The 16,843-nt window shown below is 38.0% G+C and overlaps 1 protein-coding gene across 1 annotated transcript in view; it reads right to left on the bottom strand.

Moving 5' to 3' along the window:
* ngfra (nerve growth factor receptor a (TNFR superfamily, member 16)) overlaps positions 1–16,843 on the bottom strand; it is a 45,791-nt gene that overhangs the window by 9,772 nt on the left and 19,176 nt on the right. The window contains exons 4-5 of the mRNA XM_055194422.2: positions 7,762–7,987; positions 7,226–7,422 (exon numbers count right to left, since the gene is read on the bottom strand). Coding sequence (XP_055050397.2) covers positions 7,226–7,422; positions 7,762–7,987 — 423 coding nt within the window. The remainder of the gene's footprint in view (positions 1–7,225; positions 7,423–7,761; positions 7,988–16,843) is intronic.

Genomic DNA, 16,843 nt, shown 5'->3' with positions numbered 1-16,843 from the left:
TACTCTTGATACTCAAGTACATTTAAAAACAAGTACTTTTTACTTTTACTTGAGTAGACATCTGACTGCAGTACTTTTACTTGTACTTGAGTAAAATTTAGCAAGGGGTAACTGTACTCTTACTCAAGTAATGAACCTGTGTACTCTGTCCGCCTCTGCTGGTGTGTAAAAACATCTTAAAAGGAAAAGAGCTGCTTTACATACATTCTAAATCAAAAACGTCTTGCAGACATCTTCAATATGTCTATATGACATCTTTTAGGAGACGTCTCACAGACGTATTGCAGATGAGAAAACAATCTAAATAAGACATCTTGCAGATGTAAACGCAGACATCAAATAAACGTCTCCGAGATGTATGTGTGCTATCAGGGTCTGAATGCACTGACAGAGGGCCCCTCACAAAGCTTTGCTTAGGGCCCCCCAGCATCTAGGACCGGCACTGCATAAAATTCATGGTTTTAGAATAAATAAGGATGTGTAAATAATGAAAACATGTTTTTTTGTGAACTATTCCTTTAAGAGAAGAGCTCTTTAGCGTACAAGGCTTGAAACTAAAATGTGCTGACAGAAGAGGAAATGGGGGATTTAGATGGAAACAAATTTTGTAAAGTATATTTGTATAAGAAATAGAGCATGAAAATTTGGCATTGTTGTTTGCAGACATGCTTGAAAGCATGAAAAGAATCAATATTGAGTTTTAAACCTGTATATACACATAGTTTAACTCATTTTTATATGATTTTTACGTTTTTTTAACACAATTTCAGACTCCTGATAGATGTTAGACAGTATGGACAAATAAAGAGAGAGACACTGCAAGATGTGCAGCAAAATGTAGGCCAGTAAGACCACAAGTCCCTAAACCATAGACTATGTTAAATATTAAATACCCTTTCACATCCTTTAAATGTACTCATCCATTCATCCATCCATCCATCCATCCACCCCCTAGAACTGAATCTTGTGAAGGAGAGATACCAGAAAAGGACAAAGATAGAGAAAAGGATGAAAGAGTGATATTTCATAGCTAACTGTATACTGGATTCTGCATTGGGACATTTGCAAGGCACTACTGACACGGCAGATTTACCCAAACTAATAGAATTCTTTGTCATTCTAAATTGACAGCATCATACACCAGAGACCAGGTTAACTAAACACAAAAAGAAAGGAAGGAAGTGCTGATTTTACAGGCTTATATTTACTGGTCTCTTGGGTGCTTCAACAAGTTGTCCCATTAGTGGCCCAGCTATCTGTTCTTAAACAAAACAAACACACCATTTTTTTGAACACACCACCTGGGTCATCTGGAAGTATTAATGGCTTCCGGCGGTAGCAGCAGCAGCGAACGTTTGAGGCTGATGCTTATTAAAAGCTTGTTGGTACATCAGAAAAGCAGTCGCGGGTGCTTCTGTAGGTCTGGGCCTGCGATTCGTCCTACAACACCTGCTAATGAGCCATTCTGGCTGTCAGATTGTCCGACCAGCGCATGTTACGCATGCGGTCCAGTTACTGACTGTGTGATGCATACGGCACACAAAACTGGCTGTATGAACATTTTTATGGCTTCTGTACAGTAGATGGGGAAGTAGTTAGTAAATTAAATTGTTTATTTAGGCACCTGGTTGTTTTAATGAGCATTTGAAATAAACTAAACACACAATTTGTCAATGCTTGTCAATGGAAGTTTCTTACTGGGACCATATAGCCCAACAAAGTAAATTTTTGAAAATTCAATCTTATTTTTTTAAGTTTTGACTTGTGATAAGTTAACATCACTTAGAAAAACAAGTTGACATTTTTTAAACCCAGTGCACATTGTGAGATTTCAGCCACGATTTAGCTGTCTGAGACACATTTTGAAAGATTCCTGGAATCCTAGGCTAAAATCTGCCATCTTTGATCGCTAGTTTGACATGTTCACAGACAGCCGATTAATGACCGTTGCGATCAAAATTATCCTCCGACAAAATTCTGGCAGTGTCAGAAATATTGTGACATCTCCCTACGACAACCGGCAGAACCAATAGAAGCATAGAACCCGATGACGCAATTAGTGCAACAACAACAAACGCAGACAAATGAGCCAGTCGAAAAGAGCCAGGTGGACATACGCGCTGGAAATACAAATGCCAGGGACTCGTCTCCTTCAAATATTGATGATTTTCAATAAACTTAATTGAATTATTAAAATAAACGTTAGAAGTTGTTACTGTATGCTAGCCTTCGCTTCAGCGTATGTTCGCCCAGCCACCGCCCAGTGGCGAAGCACAGCGCGGAAAAAATGGACAGCTGCTGGCTGTTTTGAAAAACGCTGCGCTTCCATTAGGAAAAAAACATACGCCGGCCACGAGCGTAAAAACTTTGTTGTGCACGTCCCCAGTTTATGTACATATGCTTTGCCCACCCTGTTTTATAGAGGCCCACCCACTTGAACATTTCTGGCTTCGCCACTGCCGCCGCCAATCGGTGACGTAAACTACGTTTGCATGCGTCTGATTTTTAAAAGTCTTTAAACTTGTACAGTCTGACATTGATGGAAACTGAGATCATACAGTGTTACATGGACTTAACTACAATCTTGATCACACAAGCAACAATCCTAAAGGACTATTTAAAATCGCACAGTGTATATCGGGCTTAACTTCATTTTTTTAAGTTGAAGTTACATAAAATATATGTTTGATATGATATAATAAAATCAGAGTTTTCTATAAAACAGACTGATCTTGTTGTGTACTTATTGACGACAATTGCTGTCAACAAGTATCGTTAAATCAACTTTTTTCAGACAAATCTGTTCTTATAACACATGAAAACAAAATGAACTGTGGTTAGTCAATTTACATGTTGACAGTTCTTTCTAAATCGGTGTTTCTTGGCCAGAATTGGTTCCTACTGGAACCAGACTGATGTCTTGTAATCAAATGTCTGGCTAAGTAGGACTACATAATGAGCCTTTCGTAAATGATTTGAAATTATCAATGAAAATTAAATTTTATGTTATTTACTTGGAGACACATGCTGTAATGGAGAACCGAAGCACAGAGCATTGATCGGTGTGTGTGGACACCGAGGAGAGACGTACAGCACTGATGTGTTTTGATCTGGCGCCTATGTGTTTACAATATCCATGTGTGAGAAAAAAGGAGAAGAGTCTGCCAGAAAGACCCGATGGAACAATAACACCTGTTCAGGCTGACATTGTTGAATTGTGTGTGTGTGTGTGTGTGTGTGTGTGTGTGTGTGTGCGTGCGCGCGTGTGTGTGTGTGTGTGTTATACTGAAAGCATCTGCTGCTATGGTCCTGTGGGACATCAAGCAGACACTGGAGAGCAAGTAAATGCTGATGAAAAAATACAGAGCATAGAAATGGACTTTAGAGAAAACGCATGTGGATGAATCATTGTATTACAGTAATATGTTCTTGTATCAATGGAGTAAAAAATGTAAGTGTAAAGGTATCAAGAATTTAATGAGAATTGCTATTTAGATTATAAAGAAAATGTCCAGACACATTGTGATGATGACAATTTGAAGCAGAAACCACTTGTATGCGTATAATAACGAAATTAGCAGCTTGTTCTCACAAAATACGTGAAATAAGCACTATTCGGACGGGATTAGTTTTCCAAACGACGTTTGAGTTTCAACGTGTCCCCCCAGTGATTTTATGTACCGATTCGGACGGGATTAAAATGAAAAGAGATGGGACTGTCTGTTTAATGCATTTGGAATTTGCAGAAGATAACATGCTCTGTATACGAGTGTTTGTAATGTTTAATATTTTGCTTTAAATGTAAAATTATTACAGAACGTGTAATTTATTCATTTAATTTTAACAAAACAAAATAAAATATACAAATCCACCTAAAGTAATGTTAGCCTACGTGTTTTATATAACTGTCTGCTTATAATAAACCCAAAGTATGAAGAATGATTAATAACAATTTATTATCTTTATTAAGTAACATTACCATTCCGGAGTTGAACAACTTTGAACGGAGTTTCATATAAAGTTAATGATATTACAGAGGCCAGTCAGTTTTTGATATTCAGCTCGTTTAATTATTTTATTTCGTCGAATGGGAAAAAAACATCCATATCGGAATTAATGGGACTCACGCGTTAGTAAGACCTTACGGCAGATCACGTTGCCCAAAACACGAAATAACCCGCGTTTTCAAAAGATATTGCAGGCAAACACAGACATTTGCATCCGGACGAGATTAAATTCCTCAGAGGAAAAAATAGTGTAAACCAATACTTAAAGTAACATCCTAACGCAAACAGTAAATCTAACCCCAAACCGAAGCGACAATTGTTTAAAAATAGGAAAAATAGTTGAGTAACCAATATGTGAAACTGACACGGAAAAGAAATGCGTGGCATGGGCACGTAAAATGGTGGAAATACGTGACAATGCCACAAAAAAACTTTTAAAAAATGATGCGCGACTATTTCACGAAAATTTGTGAGATCCGGTTGGAAATCTGAAAAATCATTTTATTCATCCAATGATTTGTTTCTTGCCTCAAACCATTGCACATTTTAACTTTGTTTCAGATGAGCGTTACCCAGCTTTATTTCTATCCAGACTAGACTATAACAGTGAGGTAACTTAATGCCCTTGGCCCAAAGAAACATTTACAATAAATGCAAATGAAATTGCTGCTATTTATTTATTCATTAAGAACGTGCTTTTATCCAAAGTGATTCACTTGGGCACATGCTCATTCTCCCCCTCCTCTCTCTCTCTCTCTCTCTCTCTCTCTCTCTCTTTTTTCTCTCTTTCTCTCTCACAGACACAACCATTTGATACTTGACCTCTTTATTATTGGATAAATTGTAAAGATTATATTTATTTGTATAGTCTATGCAGGTTGGATGTTCTGTGTTTATTTGCAGTATCTGTGAGGCTCATGGTTGGTTCATCTTTGCATTATGCAGCATATTCTGCCTACTTACAGGAAGAGATCATATGACCAGCATGTAAAGCAACCGACTATAATCTGTTTTGTTTAATGCAGCATTTAGAGATTGGAAGCTTTAGATGCTCAGTGAACTGACTGTGGATGCTGCTATGCTGCTGTGGACATACGTCGTGTCCTGTACGTAAATGCCATTAGTTTGGGAAAGTGTTTCATACAAGCAGTGTTTGATACATTTAGATCTTTTCAATCCTATACTGCATATATTCGAAGTAAAGATGTTTGACATCCTCTCCTGCACTCTACACCATGTAAGGTCAACAAGCCCACTTTGTTGTTGAGTTTTGGTAGCATGTCTCCTCTAATAGCATCAGTCCATGCAAGGGTAGTACAGGACTATAATGACTGTGTCGTGGCTTTTAAATATTATTGAAAAGCACACTTGCCTTTTAGTTTACGTTTAGGGTTTGTGAGGGTTTTTGCGAGCGTGCATGTAACTTGTCGACTTGAGAGTTCGTTTTAAGATCTGAGTGATAAGACAGGTCAGCACCTAACCTTACATGGTAATGCAAAGTGAATAAGATTGAGTCGTTAAAGAAAGATATGAGAGTTAATGGAAAAGGATGAGTGAGATAGATGCCAAAGATCTAGGTGAGATATGAAATGTTTATGAGTTGGTGTTGGGAGACCAATTGAAATTCTCAGCCATGTTGGCTTTTAATAAAAACGATGTACTATTAAAGAGATGGAAATATATGGCACCGCATTTCTTTTTAGTGATGATGAGCAATGTTGTGGGTAAAGGCCGGGATACACTACACGATTATTGGCTGTCCCAGACGAAAGATTGCTATTGAGAAATAATCATCTGGATTTCTGTGATCGTGGCTCTTTATCGGTGGTCCTATGTCGTACAGTGAGAGAGGTTCAAAGACGGCCGTTTTTCCGGTCTTGCATCCAAAGATAGCCTACAATAGTTTTCTGACAGTGTCAGAAATTCGGCATGATCACCGCACAGTCTGTTTGCAGCTACGACCTGCATACTGGTATTTGTTTTCCATGAGCACATGTTGGTGACGTTGGGCTAACGTGTGACGCAGCCACCGAAGCTTCTGTGTTATCATCGTACAGTCTACATGCCTGTTGTACCCAAGTTTAAACGATCCATGTCGCACAGTGTGATAAGTTAAAGAGTAACTAAACCCTAAACCAACTTTTTTTAGTTAATGATCTGTAAGAATGATGCTTTATTAGTGCTGATCATTGATTTTAGTAACTTTTTTTGACATTTGGATATAAAGTGTTTCAATACTGCAATATATGGTGTAAAAACGTCTGAGTGCTGCCCTCTTCAGGTTGAACGGTGGCTACTGCAGTTGAATTTTCCTATTGGATGTTGAGTCCAAAAAATGACTCGTGACGTAAGCAGATTCAAGCTCACCACGCCCTTGTTACGATCTCACCACACACTTGGTACGAGCTTAGTTCGTCCCCTCTATCTCCGTTGGGATCTGCCCACTTTTCTTGCATTTTTCAAATATTGCCAGTGGGCGGAGTCGGGCTCTGACCAGGGGTTTAGTTACGCTTTAATGATCTTGATGAATGACAGGGATTAGACTAGTCCTAGACTAAAATAAATGTAAGAGCTGTCCATATCTTAAAATACATCAGTGCCCTTTGTTTTGCCTCAAAATGCACACAAGTAATGTTTTTAGTAAGGCATGTTTGTTAAAACTAGTTATATTTCCTAATTAAATTAAGGCCTGGTCCTAGTTTAAGCTAATTTATGTCTGGGAAACCACCCCTACAAGTAACGTGCATTACATAATAATATTACTTTATAAATGTACACATTAATATTTTAGTTACTTTTTTTAAAAAGTAATGCAAGTTACTTTTCAGTTTAATCAATTCGATGAAAAAATAATGTAATGAATTAAACTGAACTGTGCGCCTGAATGGGAACAGTTTGAGTCAGAAACAAAGATTGCAGGCCAGAGCTTGACATTTTTGCGATGGAAATATGCAATTTCCGAATGCAGAACTTTTCAGTCATAAAAAACACCTGCAAGGCCTAAAAGAGATCAAGTCTCAGCCAAGTAAGGAAAAAGTAACGCAAAAGTAACTTTAAAGTATTACTTTCCATGAAAAGTAACTAAGTAACCCAATTAGTTACTTTTTTGGGAAGTAACTTAAAATTGTAATGCATTACTTTTAAAAAGTAACTTTCCCCGACACTGTTGATGAGGAATTCATGTAGTGTTTTTGCATATATGTACTGTTTAAGCGTACCGATCTGCTCCGCCGCATGGAGCTGTGTGTGTGCCTGCGCCTGTGTCTGCGTCTGTGCCTGCTGCTCCTGCAGACTCTGGCTGTCCACTGAGATCCCGCTGTCACTGTGCAGCTTCTCTCCCTCTGGAGATGGCGTCTGATTGGCCGTCGCTGCACGATTATTAGCCGCCTGTTTATTTTGCTTGCAGCTGTTCCACCTGTGAGGAGCATGCAGATGTATGCGCAGGCAGCGCAAATGAAAACAAAGAAAAGCATCATCAGTTTCACTAGGAGCTAAATGTTAAGATTTCACAGAAACGCATACTGATCGAACATGAATAATTTGAATATTTCATTATTATATTAGCATTTCATACGATCTATTATTATATTATACAATATATAAAATCATACTGTATGAATAATATGTCTGTTTCGTTACAGCTTTTTTGATATTGTAAGTCTTTGTGTATGCACCTCTCACAATCCTTAATCATTTAGATGTCTTATGTCTTTCTATATCTTTCTAGAGTTTAAACACTCTGTTTCTCGCTGACCTCTTAAAGATAATGTACGCCAGCAGGCCAACCACAACCGCGGCCAGGATTGAACAGTAGATGGGGATCAGGTTCTCGTTGAGCCCTCTGCCGATGAAGTGAGGGTTGCTGGTTTTGGGTGTTGTGGTGTCCCCTCCAGGGCTGGGGCCATATAAAACATCCAGATCAGTTAAATAGGGGTTCAACTCTATTGGAGATGGGGGGGTGGTAGTGGGAGCAGATGGATCTGTGAAAGAAAAAGAGAGGGACAGTCACATATATGTAAGCTTAAACAAGATGTTTTGTTTCTTTTAAATATTTCTTCAAGGTTCTCCAGGTTCATGAGTTTGTTTCTCAGATCAGTTTGGAGTACATAAATCAAAAATGCAAATAATGAACTGAACCTAATGAGTCACGAAGCTTCCATTGACCAATAGCTGTCTGAAGGGTGTTATATGATATATTGCCCTCCACATCCACAAAATGCACTATTTGTTTTTTTATCTGGCTTCCTCTCTTTATTGATTCAATGCATAATTTATACAGAGGCACCCCCCAAACCTGTATACACACACACACACACGCGCGCGCGCAAATACCCTTGTATAGTTTGGAACTCATAGTAACGTTATGATATTTTTTGTCCACTATCCCTGAATGTAAGCCCTACACAAGTATGTTGACATGACTATATTTATAGCAGAACCTAATTTTGAGGCTCACAAATATTGTTTTACTATAGCTGTTAGGACATATAGCCTTAACAAGTAAAGCTAAACCTGTACCCTCACACATGCACTCTCGAAAACATTTCACTTTTTCTCAAGAAAAGGTTCCAGAATGTAACAAAGCTTATTCAAATCTTTCATGGCTGTGAAACTGGTGGTGACAGGTTAGATCTGACTCAACAGGGGTCTTAGATTCACCGTGACTATAGAAAATTCAGCATATTCATCTGAAGTTTTCCTGAACGTGTGTGTGCGTGTGTTTGTGTGCGTGCGTGTGTGTGCAGTCGGTCATGTTTGAATAATCAAGTCATAATGAAAGTGATTTAGGCATGAGCTATTTAATAGTTAATTAAAGAACATTGTTTTCTGTATTGGTTTGCAGATTAGCTAGATCAAATGCACGCACACACACACACTATCATTTGTTTATCCGTCACGGTGGGCATATTCCTGTGTATCTGTTGTTTTTATATGGATATTGCTATCGATATAACTATATGGTGATATCTAACACGCATACAAACCTCTCTGCATTTGTTTTATTATTCATGCAGTAGCTTTACTATGTTGGTGTGAACATTCATCAAAATCTGTCCCACACACACACACACATTTACATAGATAAATAAGGACATAATAAATACTGCTGTTGCTTAGGCTATTTTTAAATGTTAGTGATTCACTTCCTAGAGGAAAATGGTATTGCTCAGTGTTTACTCTTTCATTGCTCAGGACAGATTTTATAGATCCATACACTGTCAAAAATAAAGGTACGAGGCTGTCACTGGGGCAGTACCCTTTAGAAAAGGTCCTAATGTGTACCATTTAGGTACAAATATGTACCTTTAAAGGTACATTTTGGCAGTTCAAAGTACTAATATGCCCTCTTTGGGTACAAATGTGTACCTTTTTGAAAGGGTACTGTCCCAGTGACAACTGTTGTACCTTTATTTCTGAGAGTGTACATGCTAAGAGTATGGATCTATAAAATTAACATATCGTATAGTTTAGGTAAAATAATCTGGGTTGGGGTCAATTTGATCAAAAATTTTTAAGTTCATATTGAAACCCTTCAATAATATTCTTAATTTGGATTTTGCAAATCTGAGCTCAGTTTGTGACATTTGTAAGATTTCTTAACCTGTTCTCAGGAGAGAACTGAAACACAGGATACTTAAAGGATTAGTCCATTTTCTTAAAAAAAATTCAGATTATTTACTCACCACCATGTCATTCAAAATGTTGATGTCTTTCTTTGTTCAGTCGAGAAGAAATTATGTTTTTTAAAGGAAAACATTCCAGGATTATTCTTATTTTAATGGACTTTAATGGACCCCAACACATAACAGTTTTATACAGTTTAAAATTACAGTTTCAACGGAGTTTCAAAGGACTCCAAACCATCCCAAACGAGGCACAAGGGTCCCACCCAGTGAAACGATTGTCATTTTTGGCAAGAAAAAAAATATATTATCTGATTATCTGATCTGCATCCATGTGTGCACTTTTAAACCAAAACTTCTCGTCTTTCTCCGGACCTGTGACGCCCAGTGCGACCTCACATAATACGTCATCACGTCAAAAGGTCATGGATTACGTATCGAAACTATGCCCCAGTGTTTACAAGTGTGGAGAAAGAGGACCGTTCCGACGTTGTTGTATGTGGAATGATACTAATTAATGTCTTTGTGTCAGTTTATTACAATTACGTGAGGTCGCGCTGGCTTGTCACACAGCCGGAAGACGATGAGAAGTTGTGTTTAAAAGTGCATACTTTTTATTGTTCATGCCAAAAATGACAATCGTTTCGCTAGATAAGACCGTTATGCCTCGTTTGGGATCGTTTAGAGTCCTTTGAAACTGCAATTTTAAACTGCATTAAAACTGTTAAGTGTTGGGGTCCATTAAAGTCCATTAATGAGAAAAATCCTGGAATGTTTTCCTCAAAAAACATAATTTCTCCTCGACTAAACAAAGAAATACATCAACATTTTGGATGACATGGTGGTGAGTAAATTATCTTTTTTTTTTTTTTTAAGAAAATGGACTAATCCTTTAAGGAAAGTTTCATTTTAATCTCATTGATGTCTAGGAGGAATGATTGACATATTAAAGATATATCACCTGTAATTCATTGTAGTGAAAAAAATATTGTGTAAAAGAAATGAACCTTTGGTTCTTGGAGGAACCAAAAATGGATTATTCTATGGCATTTAAAGCTTTTAGTTTAGGTTCTTCCTGAAGTTTTTTTTTTTACATAAACAGTGTGTATTTATAAATCAATTTCCAAATTAGGACAACCCTAAATGTTTCCAAAAGAGGTTATATTTAGCTAACTTCTGGGGAGACCTTTCGAACATGTGGGCATCTAAAGACACTGTGTCTGTTTTTTCTTTCTTTATCAGTCTCTTTCACTTGCTGTCTTTCCCTCAGTTTTCTTCAAGGAAACGTTTACACTTTTTAACATTTTCTTGCACACTCATTTTTTCCCTCTCTCTCTCTTTGCCAAAAAGAAAGCATATAGATACAGATATATGGATTTGTTTTCCTTGACTGAACCTTAAAACCTGACTAAAAAACGTATTATTGGGCTGAGGCAGTAAAACTCAGCCAAGCTAGAGGTTAACCATTTCCAATTCTTCTCCATTTTCCCAACTCTTTTCTTTCTTAACTGGGCGTTTTCAAGACGAGTTGCCAAGTGTAAAGTGCTTGTTAACCCTCAGCTGGGCGCCTTCTTTAATGAGCGGTCTTTATTCTCATCCTCTCATGGTTCTGTTTCTTTGCCGGGGAATTTAATGCTTATCTGGCAACCTATTGAAGGTTTATTATAATGGTCCTCTTTATCGAGTAGACACACTCTTGAAAGACTGAATCTGTCACACACATACCATCCGTTATTCTCTCCGTGTGTGTGTGTGCGCGCACGCGCGTGTGTGCGTATTTGAACGGATGGGTGGTTAAATGAACAGAAGCTTTGCTGTTAAGTGCTCTGATTAGCTGCAGTAATTACACTAGCAGGAGGCATTAGCACACACGCAAATATGCACTCACGCAGACACTTATTAAACAAGAGCGTGCGTTGCTTTTCTGAGCATTTGTTTAAGTGTGCATATGCATGTATGTTTCTTCACGTTTACATTGTGAGTGATGCAACAAAACTCAAACATTTCTGTTATAATCAACAGAGCGGTCCATAGTGTAAGCAAATGATTCGACAAAGCGTGTGGTTTATTTTTCCATCGATCAGAAAGCTTTAAACTAAATTGACCTAACAAGAAAATGTGAGGTGGTGATTTCGTATTCATACAATGTGAATCGTGCAAGCATGAAGGTCCACCCATAACCCCTCCCAAAACCCAGTAACAAAGCAAGATTAGAAAAACAAATTTGCATAAATTTCCATAAGATTGTGTCACTTCGCTTACATACTCTGATCTGCTTCCGTGTGAGTGTATTAGTGAATGTGATCTTTCAGCTTCTGTAGAGGTCACAGATTGAAGCCCGAGCGTAAGACACTCCAGCGCTTTTATCGATCCAGCGGAGGAAAGGGCTCAGCACAATTCTCACTCACTGTCACACAAATACAGAGACACATGCCACTTAAGTCCGCATGTGGCCGCAGGAAGTGATTCACCATGCATCACGGACCACCGGCGTAGAGGCGGATTGGTCATTCTGTCAGATGACTACTGTATGTGTGCCTGTGGTCATTTTCATGAAAGAGCTTGTTTTTAATATGCATCCCTCATCAAAGGGCACATGGATGGCTGACCCACAGACAGATGGACATGAAAGGGTCAGAGAAACACAGACGGAGAGAGAGATGGATAGAATAAAGCTGTAAAGGTCACGTATAAGGTCAATTTATGGATGGTGGTGTGTGGTCGAGGGTGGCCGTCTATACAAGGACTGATGTGTGTATGTGAGATGTGGCGGGAGAAAGCTGCTCTGTGCTAACTCACAATATATACATAAAAAATAATCATAGCCGGTCTCCAAAGCTATGTTTAGAACTGATTTGAGAAGTAAGCATAAAATTGTAGCTATAAACTATTACTAATTTACAACTACATTAAACATATTTGGAAAAATTAGTCAGAAGTTGGTAGTTGGTTTACCATCCACTACCATATGTTGCTTGCAGAAATAAATATATTTTTTGGCTCAGAAGATTTCCCCTCTCTCTCTTTCCTGTCCTCTCTAAGCTCTCTTCTTCCCTCCTCCTCTCTCTTTTTTCTCTCCTCTCTTCTCTCTCTCTCTCATTTCATCTCCTCTCTTGTCTCTTTCACTTGTTCATTTCTACTTTTCTTTCTCTCCTCTCTTTTCAATCCTCTCTCTCCCCTTTACTGTCTTCTCTTTCCTTTCCTATCCTCTCTCTCTTCTCTTCTATGCTCTCTCCTCTCTCTCATCCCAGATAAGATCAAAGGCAGATAAGTGTTGAAACTGTTGGCAGTAAAGCTGAACATGTGTGCATGTGTGTGTGTATAACTCACAACACTTACAGGTGCTTTATGATTTACTGGTTCCATCTGCACATGTAAATTTCTCATCTTCTTTTTTCACACACTCATGGTATAGCATATCTAGTCAATAAATTACTGATCACTGTGCTAGTGTAATTACAAGATAGTAATATGTGTGATGTTACACAGAAAATATGACAATAGATGTATTATTTAAAGGAATAGTTCATCCAAAAATAAAAATATATATATTATTTACTCACCCTCATGTTGTTGTAAACCTGTATAAGGTTTTTTATTCTGTTAAAAAGAAGATATTTTGATAAATAATGGTAAGCAGACAGTTGATGGTTACCATTGACTTCCATAGTAGGACAAACAAATACTATGGAAGTCAATAAGTACCGTCAACTGTCTGCTAGCCATCATTTATCAAAATATCCTCTTTTGTGTTGAACAGAATAAAGAAACTTATACAGGTTTAGAATAACATGACGGTGAATTATCTTTGGGAGGCCAAATGAGGGGAAATACATTGAAACACTTGTGCATTAACATTACACTTGCGCTGACATATGAAACACTTGAGCTTATGCAATGAAGGCTGGGGTGTGAAAGCTGTGCAATGTATCAAGATACATGTGACAGACAGTACCAGTCGTGGCTTTTAGGCTCTTGGTTAGTGCGGCCGACTCTCGTGTCACACCCAAAAACCAATTTGAATCCTGCTAGAAACAGCTTCGAGTAGACTCAAGTGTGTTTACTAACATTGCTTTGCTTTCTTTGGATAGAACACACCTGCAAATAGGTAGTGCAACCGCATGTATTGGCGCCAGTGTTGGGTGTAACTAACACTGGGTGTTTTCCTTGAAAAAGTAAAGTAAGGGATTACTTTTATTTTTCCAGTAATTTAATTACACTTACTTCTGGTGTAATTGAACGAAATACTGTGTATGGACTGTAGATCAAGTATAGTGGATTTAACATCAAAATTGAAAGTTTAAGGTTAAATGCATGTTTTTTATGTATCCTTCTCACTTTAAATACTTTGGTGAGTCAAAAAGAATAAAGGTAACACTCTGGTGTAGTTTCCAATTCTCACTATTAACTGGTTTGTTATTAGCATTAATATTACTGATATTTTGGCTCTTTATTAGTATTTTATTTCTGCAAAACCTTCTTCTACATTCTTAATCCTACCCAATTCCTACCAATTCTTAAGCTTAACAACTACTTTCCTAAGTGATAATAATCAGTAATTAAAATTAAAAGTAGTTAATTGTTAGATAATAGTAAGAATTGGACCTTAAAAACTGTGACCAGAATAATTGATGTACTTCTTTATAATTTGCTTGATGATTCGTTATCTTTGTATCATTTACTAAATAGGATTCAGTAATACTAAGAAGTAATTAAACACTTTTTGAAAAGAGTCATTTGTACAGTAATCTAATAAGATGATTGAAGATGTAATTAGTTACTAGGAATTAATTACTTTTTTTGAGTAACTCACTGATTGGAGCGCACACAAGTGAGTGAGAGTGCGAGCAATTTTCAATGTCCCAGAAAACCGCACACTAATGCCGCACTAACCATGAGGCTTAAAGCCACTACTGGTAGTGTCTGTCACAAGTATCTTGATACACCGCACAGCTTTTATACCCCAGCTTGCCTCCGTTGAAAGTGTTTCATATGTGTAATGCGCAAGTGTAATGTAAATGTGGGAGTGGTTCAATGTATTTTGCCTTATTTGGCCTCCCATAACTATCCCTTTAATATATTACCAAGCCCTAAAACTACACTCTAAGGGGGCGTACACACCAAAACTTTTAAACACAGCTGAAAACGCCTGAAGGACGCTGAATGCCAGCTGTTTTTCAGCTGAGTGCCAGCTTTCCTCAGCTAAGCGGTGCTTTGATAGCTCTGATTGGATGTTGTGGTAATGTCCCGCCCCTCCTTTACTGTGATTTGATGGCCGTGTGAGAACTGACATTGATGGCTTTTCACCCAAAGTTGAATTTTTTTGGGAATATTTACCACCGAGCGCCAGTTTTCAGTGAGAAAGAAAACCGCTAGCTGCTGGCTTTTTTGAAAAACCTCAAGCTTTCATTGGAAACAATTAACTCGCCACCATTGAAGAGATATCTCGTCAATTATGAGAAAACGCTTCCCCGCCAATGACAAGATTTTCTGTCTTTCCGCAATACCGGTATTATCCAACAGGTGGCGCAACTTATACAACAAGTAGCACCTCACATGAAAGAGAACGAACTCCGTGTATGTTTTAAAGATCGCTGCATCTGATCTCTATCAAAAGTCCTTTGCAAAAATGGAATTATCTCAGCTTTTTGCTCAAAATTGGGTGTTTTTGAAGAAACCTACCCATGTTTGAGAGGTGATTACAACAGAACTAATGAAGGTAGGATGAATTTTTTTTTTTTTTTTTGAAAGCAGAGGGTCTGTTCTTTCATCTGGTATATTGTTTGTTTATATATTTAAAGAAGAACATTTTCTGGAAGGCATTAAACTTTTGTGAAAATCATGAAAAATGCTGGCAATGGCTGGCAACTTTTTTTAAAAACGCTGGCGGGGAAAGAGTTAAAAACATGCGCTGGCCGCGGGCGTAAAAGCTTTGGTGTGCACGCCCCCTAAGAAAGAAAAATATTTTTTGTGTTATGTTTTTATGTCATTTAACACATTTTGTGTCAAAAATGTGTCAAAATGTGTTGTTCCTATTATAACACAGAGATGTGTTTATTCTGGGATTGTGTTGTCCCTAAACTAACCCTGATTGTGTTGTTTTAACACATCCGTTCTAAGGGTGTACTTCTAGACACTACTCTCTCAATGTCAAACACGCACACATACATATAAGCTAGATAGCTGACTGACACCAAACTAACACATTCAATTCAGTCCTCCTCAGCAGAAGCCAAAATGACCCTCACACACACAAACGCACAGCCTTACCGCCCAAGTGTTAGCACACTAATCCAATGACACGCTACATTACATGCCCTCTTCAGTCATGGTAACAGAGCCTCCACTATATGTGTGTGTTTTAAGAGGTAGAGAAAAGGCCATTACTTCATTTGCTGGCTACCACAGGCAGTGTTTCTGTAATACGGTTTATCGCGTTTACATAAACGCATTGAGTATGTCTATGGCACAGAAAGAACTTTAAAGAGATAATGACAGACTTTTATTAAACAAACAATCATTAAGACAAACTGTTCAGACTTTAAATTCTGATTGGATGATCTGCGCTTGTAAAATTATGATAAACGCACACCTGTGGGCACTTAGGCTAATGAACTATAAAACTTGGAATAATGGCGACCTGTTAATTTTTATGAACTTGCAAAACGTTGGCATCACAGGTGTAAGTGTGGGACGGATTACTTGTTTAACCAGCCAATAACAGGCTGGACCGTTTTAAAACATACTGTAACTTTTTGCAATTTAGTTCTGTGCTACTATTGCCGCAGTCTTTGTTTGCATGTGTCACTGGGATTGACCTAGTTGACCGTTTTGACCTCTATAACTACAGGGCCTTACACAGAATAACTGCACGCTGACCTTGTAACTGCAAGGCCACAAGCAGACACATGTGGAAATGACCCAGAATGATCTTTAAACACACGGAGGAAAGAAAACATTATGCTTAATACTGAAGAATTAGCTGATGAGTGTGTGTGCGTGCGTGCGTGCGTGCGTGCGTGCGTGCGTGCGTGTGTGTGTGTGTGTGTGTGTGTGTGTGTGTGTGTGTGTGTGTGTGACAGAGAGAGAGAGAGAGAGAGAGAGATCATATATATGCTTTTATATATAATGTCAAAGGATATCTAGTTAAGATATAAGTGCAGTGCATGCAAATACATTGGGGGTTAAAGTGTCTATTGGGCATGTTTTCAT

This window comes from Misgurnus anguillicaudatus, chromosome 19 (genome assembly GCF_027580225.2).
Source record: "Misgurnus anguillicaudatus chromosome 19, ASM2758022v2, whole genome shotgun sequence".
NCBI lineage: Eukaryota > Metazoa > Chordata > Actinopteri > Cypriniformes > Cobitidae > Misgurnus > Misgurnus anguillicaudatus.
Note: the sequence above shows the minus strand (reverse complement) of the source record. Positions and strands in the feature narration are given on the sequence as shown.